Raw genomic sequence first — 13,690 nt, 5'->3', positions numbered from 1 at the left:
TTAGATATACAGGCCTGGCTCTGGTACCAAAATAAAGTCCTCTCAAAACCCTACATTTTCGACTAGAATGACGACTCTCTACTCCCAGTAGAAGCTGAGATTTCAATGGAGAAATATTGGAAATCTTTAATCTTCGATATCTCCTAAACGGTTAGAGATACAGGGCTGGCTCTGGCACCAAAATAATGTCCTCTCAAAACCTTCATTTTTGTATCTCTAACCGTTTAGGAGATATCGAAGATTAATATTTTCCAACCTTTCTCCGTTGATATCTCCGCTTCTACTGGGAGTAGGGAGTCGTCCATGTAGTCGAAAATGTAAGGTTTTGAGAGGACTTTATTTTGGTGCCAGAACCAGGCCTGTATCTCTAACCGTTTAGGAGATATCGAAGATTAAAGTTTTCCAATCTTTCTCCGTTGATATCTCCGCTTCTACTGGGAGTAGAGAATCGTCCATGTAGTCGAAAATGTAGGGTTTTGAAAGTACTTTATTTTGGTGCTAGAACCTGGCCTGTATCTCTAACCGTTTAGGAGATATCGAAGATTAAAGTTTTCCAACCTTTCTCCGTTGATATCTACGCTTCTACTGAGAGTAGAGAGTCGTCTATGTAGTCAAAAATGTAGGTTTTTGAGAGGACTTTATTTTGGTGCCAGAACCAGGCCTGTATCTCTAACCGTTTAGGGGATATCGAAGATTAAAGTTTTCCAACCTTTCTCCGTTGATATCTCCGCTTCTACTGGGAGTAGAGAGTCGTCTATGTAGTCGAAAATGTAGGGTTTTGAGAAGACTTTATTTTGGTGCGAGAACCAGGCCTGTATCCTAACCGTTAGGAGACAGCGCTAACCCTAAGTGACAGCGCTGACGTATGAATTAGTGATTGTCTTTCTCTTTATGTTGGAACGCGTTCCGAAGTTAACAAAAAATCGGTGCACATTCCTTTTAGATCACGGGTGTACAAACTTATTGCACCAGTTCAACAGTGCAGCTACAAGGAACAGACCATAGGTTGCGTTCCGATATTCACTGCCAGTATACTAAAAATACACAGTTTGTGTCACGTATACTATAGATTTTCAATATTGGCAGTGAATGTCGGAACGCAGTCATCGTATTCCTCCGGGAGTGTGTGCAGTTGTTGGTTCTCAGTAAAATATGTATTCCACTGCAATTTTGGATATCAATGGCTGTATTCAGCAAACTCAACAGTTGGACAACATTACTAGATTTTCCACTGAATCTCGCTCCTGATTGGTTAATACTTCTGGGTCTATGAAGAATCTAAAAGAATGCTCCAATCACAGACAATAATCACTAAGCGCTCACTGATCATTTTGTTCTACTGAACGCAGCCATTATTACAAAGGTCCAGTTCCACAACTTGCTTTAAACTCCGTTTAAAGCAAGTTGTGGAGCTGGGCCTAACCTTTAGGAACTAAAACTATGTCGTCTAGAAGTTTTCGTTGATACCAACCTTATCTCCGCCATTTTTTGGGAAACTCGTGTTACCCATTTTGTTCTACTGAACGCAGCCAAGGTTTGCTGAGTTTGATGTGCATTTCGCTCGTTTCGTCGTGACTTGTCGATACTGATCGTCTGCCTGCTGTTAATGTGATTTCAAGTTTATTAGAGGTAATATTTTGATATATAATATATTACATTTTCCTTCTTTTTTCTTTTTAAAGCGATGTTTAGCCTCGTTTGGTCGTTAACCCTTTGGGGACGAATTTTTCCTTAACTCCAATTCCCAGCAAGTCGAGCATATTCTCTATACAAAACAAAATTATACATAAAGACTTAAATATTGGAATAAAAAGATAAAGAAAAATATATATTGCTTTATGAAAATCTTTGCGAATAACTTCGCGATGCTTTAAAGCATCACACGGCTTTCTGAGGAGTACATGTAGCGATAACTATAGTCACCTCACGGCCTTAGAAGGTTAAACACGTATTATTATCAATTCAGTTTATTCGTATATCAAAATATTATATGTATTTGCTTCGTTAAAATTACATAAATTACGTTAGATATATTATTATATAAATTACATAAATATATTACGATAAATCGCGATTTTCGGAAGTTGATTGCCGACATTATTGTAAGTTATATACATATAGCATGTGTCGTCTAACATAATGCAAACAATATTAAATGTTTTTCATTTTCGGCTTAAACACTTAAAAAATAGAATGCATTATTTCCAAATATTGTGTGTTGTGCTTTATATGCTACATAAATTATATAATTTGTTGATCTACAAGTGTGAAATTGTTGTAACATTCAGTTATTAATATAGAAATTTCTGAACATTTATCGTAAAAGTTGCTTTTGTAATTTATTTCGATTTATTCTTATTTTGAACATAAAATATGGACCAAGTTTTGCAGCATTTGTTTATTTTTGCATTTATAAAATTTCTAGTTTGTCAAAGCAAGATGTTGAAAAGTACAATATATATCAACAATATATATTTGTTTTAATGTGCTTTATATCTCTACAAAGCTTGTGGTCTGATTTTATAAAACTTTGTATATTTATATATTCTTAGTTTTGTATTACAAGATCAATATCTCATTTGATAAATACCATGAAGAGATATTAAATTGAAGTATTTTAGTGTTATCCTTGCTACTTGCAGGAATTATTCAATTCATTTATTATAACAAGATAGTATTCCTTGTATGGAATCTTGTATATGCTCTGTCATTCTTTGTTGTCTGGATCTGATATATTCTTGAAATTAGATTGGCTAGTTTAAATTTGGATAGATTTCATCATTATTTTTCATACGAGAAATTCTAATTTGCCCCAGACTGAGATTGGCGAAATCTCACGAATTTCTAAAAACACTTGGAAATACCAATTCTTATGTATTCATTACTTGAATATGATAATATGTATAAAGTATATGTACAAGATTTAGAAATATGTAACCAGAAAAGCAAGGAATATGTTTATGAACAATAATGCAACAAGAAACTTGCAACGTTCTAATTTCTGGAAAGTTTCTAATAAACAGAATCTGTTTTAATACTGAGATTTTATACAGTTCTAATAACAAAGAGTGACCATTTAGTTTTTTACACACGAAATACTTACACTTATTAAAAATTATCAAATAATACTCTGATAAAATGAAATTACAAAAGACAGATGAGTAGCATATTTTGTACTACTCACAAAGAAATATATTTTAAATAAGATACATCTGTAATGATATTATTAAATATTCTACAAATAAAATATTGTATAATTTCATGTCTAATTTGTTTCAGCATTTGTGTACACTTTCTGGCTCTCTCTCTCTCTCTCTCTCTAATAACGTTTCATTTATTATAAAAATAAGATGACTGAGATGTCTGTAATAGGTTAAGTATACATAATAGATATTTACCCAAGATATTTATATCAATATCAGTCTTCCATGTCCTCCCACAAGATATTTTATTCCATCATACGATATAACTTGTGTAATATCCAATTACCAGATAGTGTCATACAGATAAATAAGCTTTTCAATAACATTGATTGATGTATATCATTAAAAATATATAATATATTTAATATATATTCATAAAGGAAAATATCTCTGATTGCCTTAACATTTTGAGATTTGATATTTACACACATTATACACATGTTCCAACACATTAAGAATAGTGGTCATATGTGCCTAAACTTTTCCAGAAATGCCAGTTGCGTCCGAGGTAAAGTCAAGCTGGGCCGATGAGGTCGAAGAGGAGGGAGGAGCACTGCCCGCACCGTCAGAGATCTACGAGAATGGCCACAAAATACTCACAGAATACAAATATAATCAGGACAACAAGAAGATGAAAGTAATACGTACTTTCAAGGTGGAACGTCGCGTAGTATCAAAGACAATCGCAGCGCGTAAGAATTGGGCCAAGTTCGGCGATTCCGCCGACGACAGGCCGGGACCTAATCCAGCAACGACCGTTATCGGCGAAGATGTATTTATGCAGTTCATCTCCAGCAAAGAGGAGGAGAACAAGGTGGAGGAGGACTCCTTGGACAAATTGAAGAGCATGGGCGACAAAGGCGTCGTCAAGTGTCGTAATTGCAACGGCGATCATTGGACATCCAAGTGTCCGTACAAGGACACCGTTCTCGCTGGAGGTAAGCGACGTAAAATATAAACATGTAACGTCGATCCCAATATTGTTACCGGAACGTTTGTGTTGATACATTTGTTATTAGTCATGTCGGTAAATCTCTAAATGCGCGCTCTGCTCTCTGTTCCAGGGAAAGTACCCGACGACAAGAAGCCGCTCGGGAATACGGCCGTACCGGGTGCGATGGCTGAACTTAAACCGCAAGGTGGCAAGTACGTGCCGCCCGGTATGCGCGACGGCGGCAACAAACGAGGTGACTCTATGCAGATGCAGCGACGAGACGACACGACAGCCATCCGCATCTCCAACCTCTCGCAGAGCACCACTGATGCGGATTTGGACGAACTCGTCAAGCCCTTCGGATCTGTGGTGAAGCAATTCTTAGCAAAAGAAAAGCTTTCCAACCTCTGCAAAGGCTTTGCTTACGTCCATTTTAAACATAGAGCTGATGCTGCGAGAGCGATTACTACTCTAGACGGCTATGGATATGACCATCTTATTTTGAACGTTGAATGGTCAAAACCACAAGTTCAAAATAATTAAGATTGCGTAAAGTCACGGAGGGGAAATCCATTTATTTATTGTTATTTGTTATAATTATATTTATTTCACACAGCTATTCAAGAATTCAATTTTTTTTCCTCTTCTTTCACTTTAGTTTCACTTTCGTTCAAAATTTTAATGACGGAATTTTTTGTTCTAATAAATCTTCTGATTTCTAACATCGAATATAACAAGTATAAAATTCATTTTGTCAAAACGGTTTTGATATCATTATATTTTTAAGATTGTACGCATCTTGTGAGCAGTATGAACTTATCCCTCTAAAAAAAGAAAGAAAAATGAAAATCGCCGATCATGGACGTAGGAGGAGAAGCGTAAATGGAATTAGTTAAATTGTTAAAAGAAATTTCGAAGAAGAGAAAGACGGCAAATATCCATTTGTTTTCGATGTGGTTTGGACTCTCTTGATGGGAACACAACCGATAAATACAGCATCATTTTATTCTTCATTATTTGGTAATTTTCAGTTCTTTCATTGCATATACCGAGAAAAATGTGTCCAAACCGTATTGAGACAAAATATCTACAGGAAGATATTGCACATTCCTGCGATATCAGAAACAAATTAAGAAAAACAATAACAGTCCGTATTTAACGTTCTAAAAAAATCTAAATTAAATGTTCAATTGTCCACTTAATATGAATATTACGTCTAGATGCCAACTGGAAATTTAAATGCCTAAATTTAGCGTTGATTTCAGAACGTGAATACAGGCCGAATCCTTTTTCTGCTGTTTTATATTTTACGATTCATATACGTAAAGTATAAATGACTAAATACATTATTCGTTGTACGAATAAGTTTATTATAGATTTTTTAGATATTAAATATCTTTGTTTTTGATATCGTAATATATTTCCAATCTCGGTAAACAAGTAATAGTAACATTTACATCAATGTTACATTTCCCACTCAACAATGCAAGTACAATATGTGTTATACACAATACCTATTGTGTATAATATTTATATTGTCGAATGAGACATTATAACATTGATGTAATGTTACTGTTGCTCGATGTTTATTAGAACGTATCTATAAATTAGCCATCCTATTTATTCCCACGATGAAACGATTATGTCGATAACTACTAGCGATTGTGCCAATAAATGGGATACTATATACTATATATTGTAGAGAAAGCCTTATCAACTTCTACAAATAAAATGTAACTTTTTACATGCATAACGAATTTTATTTACTTACTTCGCGCATCCTCAGTCAATGAGTTGTAAAATTTAAGAAAGTGTAGATGAGAACTCTATGGTGACATTAAAACGTGGGAGATCCGTCGGAATGAAGTGTGCGAAAGATAAGCTCCGATCTCGCAGTTTGATCTCGGCGACGTTAGAGGTGTGTGAGTCACTTAGCATAGACAGTTTTATTTCAATATATTACATAGATTATATTGAATCACAATGAATATAATTACATTTGGATTTGGCCGCGCGGCATTACGAGTAGGACTTAGGTACATATTTCCGGAATCGTGACATTACGTCTAATACAACCTTACACAATGGCTTATATAAGACTCCTTGAGAAGGTACATTCATCGCTAATTACAATATAATACATTCGCCGTATCGCCTCGCTCGGGACCAGTTTCGTTGCGACGACGCACAATTATCCAGAAGAATAACTCGCAAGTCGCGTTAGCTCGAAAAAAAAAAGAAAGAAAGATATCGAGAACGAACTGATGATTTTTGCGCGCGCGCGCGTTAGAGAATGAAAGGTCGTTGCTGGAAACCGCGAGGATCAAATGAAGGCGGGACATCACATACAAACTTGTGTTTACTTAACGCGTGATTAATTCAGTGTTTAATCTCGAACGACGATGAACGGTAGAAATAGCGGGAGATCTGGTCGAAAGATATGTTCGGTTTCAGATATGTATTAGTGAAAATATGAAAAATCATATTTCCTCTTTCGATGGAAACAGAAAAATAATCATACCGACAGCTCCATATGCACGCTGAGACAAAATAATTAGAACAACAATAATCTAATCATAAATTATAGTCGCTCTTGGTCCTAAACATATTTTTATAATTATTGCAAACATGTAAATTATAGCGGACTGAATATTGCATTATGGTCGTCATAGTTATGATAACTATAACATGATTTTCGTGTGTAACCATATGTAGAGTACAGTTATTGTATATCAAAAGGAAACTTTCACAAAGTAAAACGTTATCAAATATTGTTATAGCAGATCAAATTGAAAGTAAGATACACCACCCACAAATGTTCATTGTATTATATATTGTCGAGTAGAAATTTATCCTTACTTTTGCCCGAAATTTTCTTAATATCATGTGTTAATTTAATTAAAACTTATTGAGATCAGCTCTTGTTAATAATAATTTCTACTCGGGTTAGAGTAGTAATAGTTAGAACCTTCTTATATATAATTGAATCTACAATATTCATCTGGTTTTAGTTTTTTAATTTTTAATTTAAAAAATATATTCAATTTTCTTATCGCTTTTGTATATGTTGTACTTTTTTCCTTTTCTTTCTTTTTTTTACTAAATCTATGATAATTTGGAGTTACAAATATAGTGAAATATGCCGTTTACATGGTTACACACGTTGCTAAAAAATGATTTTTTTTCATTATTCCGTTTTTATTATTTTTATCATATTCATAGCAAAGCAGATGGTAAGAGAATATATAGTTACATTTATGATTATTGTGATTGTTTAATTAATACAAATTCATTTCATATTAATAAACTGTCGTTTAAAAATTTAAGCTCTGTTTCTTTTTTCTCTTTTTTTCCGCCCAAAACCTTTTTACGCTCAACATATCATTCTAACAGCATCCTTAATTTTAATCATTTTAATTGTTATCAACTGAACCCTTTACGTCCAACCTTTAATTTCGGATGTGACAAACGCAATATCCATATTATCGAAACGGCTTCGACTCCCTTATATTGTATTCCGCGACGATACGACCGCCATCCGTATCTCCTATCTCTCGCAGAGCACCACTGTTGCGTATTTGGACGAACTCGTCAAGCCCTTCAGAACCGTGGTGAAACAATTTTGGCCCAAAAGGAAGCTCTTCAATCTTTGTCTACTTCAAGCACTTCAAGCACAGGCCTCATGCAACGATTACCACTTTGGACAGTTATGAATACGATAATTTTATTTTGAGCGTAGAATCGTCGAAACCCTAACTATAAAATAATTAAATTATAAAAAATCACGGGGGAAGAGGGAAGATAATTGTCATTTGTTAAATTCATTCCAACTGCCGCTCGAAAATTTCTCTTCCTTTCCTCTCTTTTCACTCTGGTTTTCACTACTGGTTCCTATTATTATTATCGGCAAAATCTTTCATCGCAATAATTCTGATCATTTTTCTCCAATCTCTGATGTTGAATATGATGAACGCAACATTCATTTCGTCAAAACATCTTCGACTTTTCCATATTGTATTATATTTTTAAGATTTTACATAACTTGTGAGTAGTATGGATTAATTTTAAAAAGAAAAAGAAAGAAAAATCACAGAGTGTGGACGTACAAAGAAAAACGTAGGCGAAATTAATTAAAGTGTTAGAAGATATTTCTAAGAAGATAATTGTTCTTTTTTCTCTTTTTGACCCAGTTTTATGTTCCAAAAATATTACTCTCTGTGTTAGACGAATGTTTACTTGGCTTCATTATTATACTAACATTTTTTTATGTATTTTGGTATAGCATGAAATGCAGCAGATAATACCCGGTGAATGGAACATATTTTTAATAATTTTTAAAAGTTCTGTCGTTGCATATTAAATACGTTTCGAAATATTATAAAGTGTCCATGTGACGTGTTGCATGTTTCTGCGATATCAAAAACAGAAAAACGATAATGGTTCGTATCCACGCCTTCATTTATTACTAAATGTGGGCTGTAATGGTTCATCTAATTATCCAATTAATATAAATATCGCTTTTTGATGCCAATTATATCCAATTGTATTGGAAAGCTCCATTTAGCATTGAATGACGTGAGTATAGGCCGCAGATCCATTATGCCCCAAGAAAATCATATATGATTATATATAATTATATAAAATTAGATATGATTATACGTAAATTGCATACAGATTTTGTTTATATATGGTCACATGTATTATCATACATGTCCATATAGAAAAAGAATGATATTAAACGGAAAAAAGAAGAAATAATTTTATCGAAATAAACCTATCTGACAGACGTATAAGTATTTGCTTCGATTATATTTGCATTTTTTTTTCGTTATGAACATATATGATTATGCATGATTTATACATAGCCATATATGAATCAAATTGATACATGATCTTCTTTTTCTCGGGTGCTGTTTTAAGCTTTACGATTTATGCATGCGAAGAATAAGGGAGTAGAAGCTGCCCTTCTTTGTAAGTCTCTATTTGCGATATAAATTTTTTCAAATGTATAATATTTTCTTCCCGCTTTTCAACATCGCAATACTTTCGCCCAATACATACGTAGTCGTCGTAGTAAAGTGGATTAATTAACAATCATCTGCGAGGCCGCGAGGAATGAATGTTTTGCTTTCGAGATGTCCGTTTCGATCGGGTATGCCGCTATTTCTGTCGTTTATCGTCGTTAAAGCTGGTCCACTAATCGCGTCTAACGTTCGGACTATCTTCAAGTGGTAACATCTATATTTATTCATCTATCCAATACTGCGGAACTATACGAGTATAATTCTTCGCCTCCCTCGTGAAATAAGAAGAAACAGCCGATGCTTCTATGGCCGGACTAAACACACTCAACGTTTCATTAAACACAAGAATGTCACGCGAGTTTCCATGAATGTAGATGACATAGCGTCGCGCAGATTGATCGGGTTTCTTCTGCCGTACGATGAATCTGGAGCGCGCTTGAGCGATCCAATTATCCGGAAATACAGTCGGCAATTGAAAAATCGGACAACTGGAAAATGCACGGTTAAAATTAACAGCAATCTCCTTCGAACTGGCGCGATATTTCTGTCCCTCTTACTTTCTCTCTCTTCCCTTCCCTTTCGTTCATTCCTTCGTCTTCTCCCCTTTGCACATTTTTCGTTGTTAGACTGTAACGCATACCGGATGGCCCAAAGTATAGCTCAAGAAGAAACGGCGATGATCGACGGGCATTGAAAATCGCGATCCGCGATATATAATATAACGCGTCGGAAACGAGGAAATCTTTGAATCTCTCCCTCTTCTCTCCTCCTCCTTCTCTCTCTCTCTCTCTCTCTCTCTCTCTCTATTTGCGATTTTTCCGCGAGCGTCTCCACCGCAAAATCCGCTTTATGTCCGTGACTTTTTCATTTTCTTTTTTTAATTTATTTTTTGGTCCAGCCGGTATATGTATATGTATACTTGGGTCTGCCTCCGGAATTAAGAATTGTCTACTACTTCTCCTCGAGCTGCACGGGGGAACATACGCCGGACAGAGCGAGGTTGTTTTATCACGTGACATTGATCTCCTCGTCCTCCTCGTTCTCCGTCTGCTCTTCGGGCCTCTGAGGGCTCGTGAGCGGACTGACGTCGCTCAGGTCCATCCTCGGCCTATCGCCGTCGGCGTCGCTCAAATCCGGATTCGGGTTGTTCTTGTTCGGCAACGTCTGCTCGCGTGAGCCACCGGTCGCCAGCAGCTCCCGCTCCTTGCTGTTCCTCCACTTCATACGTCGATTTTGGAACCAGATCTTCACCTGCGAACACAACCCGCGCGCCCGACCCCGGGCCGTTAACAGTTTGCGAAGAAATCTGATCGTAAAGGCATTCCCCCCTTTTCTCTCTCTAAAACTGCTGCTTTTTCTCTTTCCTTATATTACTAGAAAAAATATATACAAGATATACTCATGAAATGTTCATAAAAAGGGTGTTAATGACTAAAAATCGATATAGGATTAAAGCGGTGGAGGGAGCGGAGGCTTACAAGGAAGCACACGGAAGTGCTCCTCACTGATCCCGTTATAGGCTTTGTGTACATAAAGTACCTAAAAATGAAAGACGTATTTTTTATATATTCCGTGTCACACAGTTTTTTAAAGTTTTTGAATCGATCCCCCGAAGGCAAGTCGGGTAAATGTCTTCGAGACCGTGAGTGAGGTGTATGAAACAATATTTTGCAGACGACAGCTTTATATATATTTCATATATTTAATGATTCTGCATTAATTAGTCTGATTCACTTAACCTTCTACCAAGGACAGAATTACTCGTATAATCAGATCAAACTTTTAATAAGCTGAAAAGCTGACATCTGTATCACATGCAACAATTACGTTTCAGTCTCGTGAATCTCGTTTCATCTCTGATCAAATTTTATACAGAGGGGAAAGATTGGTTGAACGAACGTGACAATAAACAAGGCAAGCGTGTTTTCGTTGAAAGTACTTTTGCTGCCCATGTGCCAAATTCGATTTCAATGGCATATAACAACTGAAATGCCGATATATAATTTCCACTCCTACGTCAAATTGTCGGTCTGGCTTTTTATTCAACTTGACTGATTGCAATTTGTGCAACAAGATCTGCACAAATTTCAGACACCGTTACTTCCTCCCAAAATTCTTTTTTTTTCTTCGTTATGTACAGCGCAAGTTTCACGCACAGTTACCCACGAGGATAAAGGCCCGTCGTGCACGACGATAATCTACGGTAAGTCACTCATCATTGAACGATATAACACGAGGCTGCCACTATTTTGCCGCGTTAAAGACTTACGCGTTCACGGGACTGGCGAACAGGCCAACGTCAAACGCACACCGAGACTCCCGTCCAACAGCCCCGCGCGCACTTCCACCCTCGCCGTAACCGCCCCATTAGCCACTTTATTATACGCGTTCTACCTTGAGCGAATCGCTGACCCCCAGTCCGCGGCGAATTGATCTACCTAAACCGCTTCCCGAATTCTCATTCGCCGCCGAGGTGTGCGCTTGACACTGTCGCGGACTCACCTTCATCGAGGGCAACAACGTACCCTCGAGGACACTGTGGCGTTCCGCAGATGATAATTCACGAGAACACCGTTTAGCGAGAACGAAGAAACGACAGATGGGAGCTGTGAGAATCGTTGCTTTCGATTATAAATTCGCTCGTTCTGATTCCATCTTGCATGCGTTTCACTCGTTTCCTTGTTCTCCGCATCAGCATTAAAATGCATATAAGTTTAAATATAATATAATTTGATATGATATGATGTAATACAGTCTGTTCAACAAAAAAGCGTTGGTGATATTTTTGTAGAAAATCATGGTAGCACCATCTACCTTATACCGTTTGAATCTTGAATCTAACTTCTTTTGCGCAGTGTACGTCAAAAAGTTGCATTGAGTAGTTATTAAAAGTAAACATTATTTTTAAAAATAAGTGTAAAATATTTGAAGCGTCAGGAGGCGGTTTTTCTTATTAACCATTCTAAAGGACCAAAATTAACAATCGCGACAACTGCTAGAGCAATTAAGAAGTCAGAGGCTTTCGTAAGGAAGTGAGTAAATAAATTCAAAACCGCTGGAAATGTTGACGACCTGCCAGAAAGTGGGCTGTCTCATACAACAACTTCGAAGGAGAACAAAGCGATCTTTCTAAAGTGTCTTTTTCAGACGAATCCCAGTCTTACCCTGCGTTAGGTCCAAGTAAAACTTCGCCGAAAAGGTGAACATATTTCGCTTAATACCATCAGAAGTCGCCTGCATGAAAATGATCCGGCATCATCACATTTCGGTCCACCATGAAAAAACCACTGCTGTCAGAAAAGTTCGAAAATGGCATAACTATGATGGATTGGCCGGTATTCTATCGAGACGCAAATCCCATCGAAAATGTGGTCATACCTTAAGATGAAATTTAAAAGAAAGCGTGTCTTCACTTTTAAGCAACTGTGCATAAAAATAAAAACAATATGGCGTTCTTTATTACCAGAATACGCCGAAAATCTGGCCAAAAATATGCAAAAACAGTGCCAAGCAATAATTGATAATGGAAGCGACGGGATCAAATATTAGATAATTGAGCATTATTAAAAATCTTCTATTTTTGTTTAAAAAACCACTTGACTTTATTCTTTATTCTTTTCAGATTATCACCAACGCTTTCTTGTTGAACAGACTGTATATGGTATGATATTATAATAATAGTAATAATAATAATTATTATTATTATTAATGATCTTTATTTACAGTAAAAGCCTTTTTAGGGTATAATACGATATAAAAACAAGATATATGATATACAGGATCTGTCCGGGATCTTTTGGAAACGAAAAATTGTAAAGATCGGGTCAAACTGAAAAGAAAAGTCAAGTACCATTTTGCAAAAATCGCAATAGTCATGAAGTTATTAATGAATAAAAATTACCACATCTAAAGGTTCTTTTAATTGATAACTTGAAAATTTGCATACATTTGCAAAATGGCAAAGGACCTTTTTGTTCAGAACTGTCGCTTAGCGACAAGTTCAAGGTTCAAAGTTCAATATACTCATATTTATCGCTAGACACAATAGCCGTCATGTAATTGTAGATTAACTCATTCTGAACAAAAAACTTTACTAATTTGCAAATAAGTACGCAAATTTTTAATTAAAAGAATCTCTAGATGTAGTCATTCTCAATCATTAATAACTTAATAACTATTGCGATTTTTGCAAAATGGTACATGATTTTTCTTCTCAGTTTGATCTGATTAATCTTAACAATTTCTTTACAGTTTCCAAAAGATCCCGGACACCTTGTATAATACATAATATGTGCGCGCAACGTATGACATTTAATATCATATTATAATATATCATATATCAATATGATATAATATCATAATTTCTTATATTTCCATGTCATATCGTATAAATTATGTATCATATATATTATAAATTATATATCATATAAAGAATATAACAAGCAGTAAAGTAACTGACAGAGAGAAAACGTTCTATCTATCGGGGAAACACAATCAATGTTGCGCTTCTCTCTCTCTCTCTCTCTCTC

The 13,690-nt window shown here is 35.8% G+C and overlaps 2 protein-coding genes across 3 annotated transcripts in view; one reads left to right on the top strand and one right to left on the bottom strand.

Annotated features, from left to right (window-relative positions):
• Window positions 1-1,458: 1,458 nt before the first annotated feature.
• LOC105180674 (eukaryotic translation initiation factor 3 subunit G) lies at window positions 1,459-5,885 on the top strand. 2 transcript variants are annotated; one of them, XM_025302063.1, is made up of 4 exons: window positions 1,459-1,629; window positions 3,280-3,372; window positions 3,692-4,141; window positions 4,268-5,885. In XM_025302063.1, exons 2-4 carry the CDS (start codon window positions 3,351-3,353, stop codon window positions 4,678-4,680), a joined length of 885 nt encoding a protein of 294 aa, XP_025157848.1. In that variant the 5' UTR covers window positions 1,459-1,629; window positions 3,280-3,350; the 3' UTR covers window positions 4,681-5,885. The 2 variants fall into 2 exon arrangements, with proteins under 2 accessions (XP_025157848.1, XP_025157849.1); XM_025302064.1 differs by lacking the exon at window positions 3,280-3,372 and having other exon boundaries at window positions 1,481-1,629.
• Window positions 5,886-9,037: 3,152 nt separating this feature from the next.
• Dbx (homeobox protein Dbx) overlaps window positions 9,038-13,690 on the bottom strand; it is a 42,535-nt gene continuing 37,882 nt past the window's right edge. The window contains exon 4 of the mRNA XM_011144121.3: window positions 9,038-10,412. Coding sequence (XP_011142423.2) covers window positions 10,170-10,412 — 243 coding nt within the window. The 3' untranslated portion in view covers window positions 9,038-10,169. The remainder of the gene's footprint in view (window positions 10,413-13,690) is intronic.

Source organism: Harpegnathos saltator, unplaced genomic scaffold (assembly GCF_003227715.2).
Source record: "Harpegnathos saltator strain DR-91 unplaced genomic scaffold, Hsal_v8.6 scaffold467, whole genome shotgun sequence".
Taxonomy (NCBI): Eukaryota; Metazoa; Arthropoda; class Insecta; order Hymenoptera; family Formicidae; genus Harpegnathos; species Harpegnathos saltator.
The sequence above is the reverse complement of the archived record's forward strand: the minus strand, read 5'-3'. Positions and strand labels throughout refer to the sequence as shown.

Bases quoted from the DNA above. Each gene is read 5' to 3' on its own strand.
- LOC105180674 (XM_025302063.1), top strand. From the start codon at position 3,351: ATGACTGAGATGTCTGTAATAG. The intron at 3,373-3,691 runs GTTAAGTATACA...AAACTTTTCCAG, and splicing joins GACTGAGATGTCTGTAATAG to AAATGCCAGTTGCGTCCGAG. The intron at 4,142-4,267 runs GTAAGCGACGTA...TCTCTGTTCCAG, and splicing joins GGACACCGTTCTCGCTGGAG to GGAAAGTACCCGACGACAAG.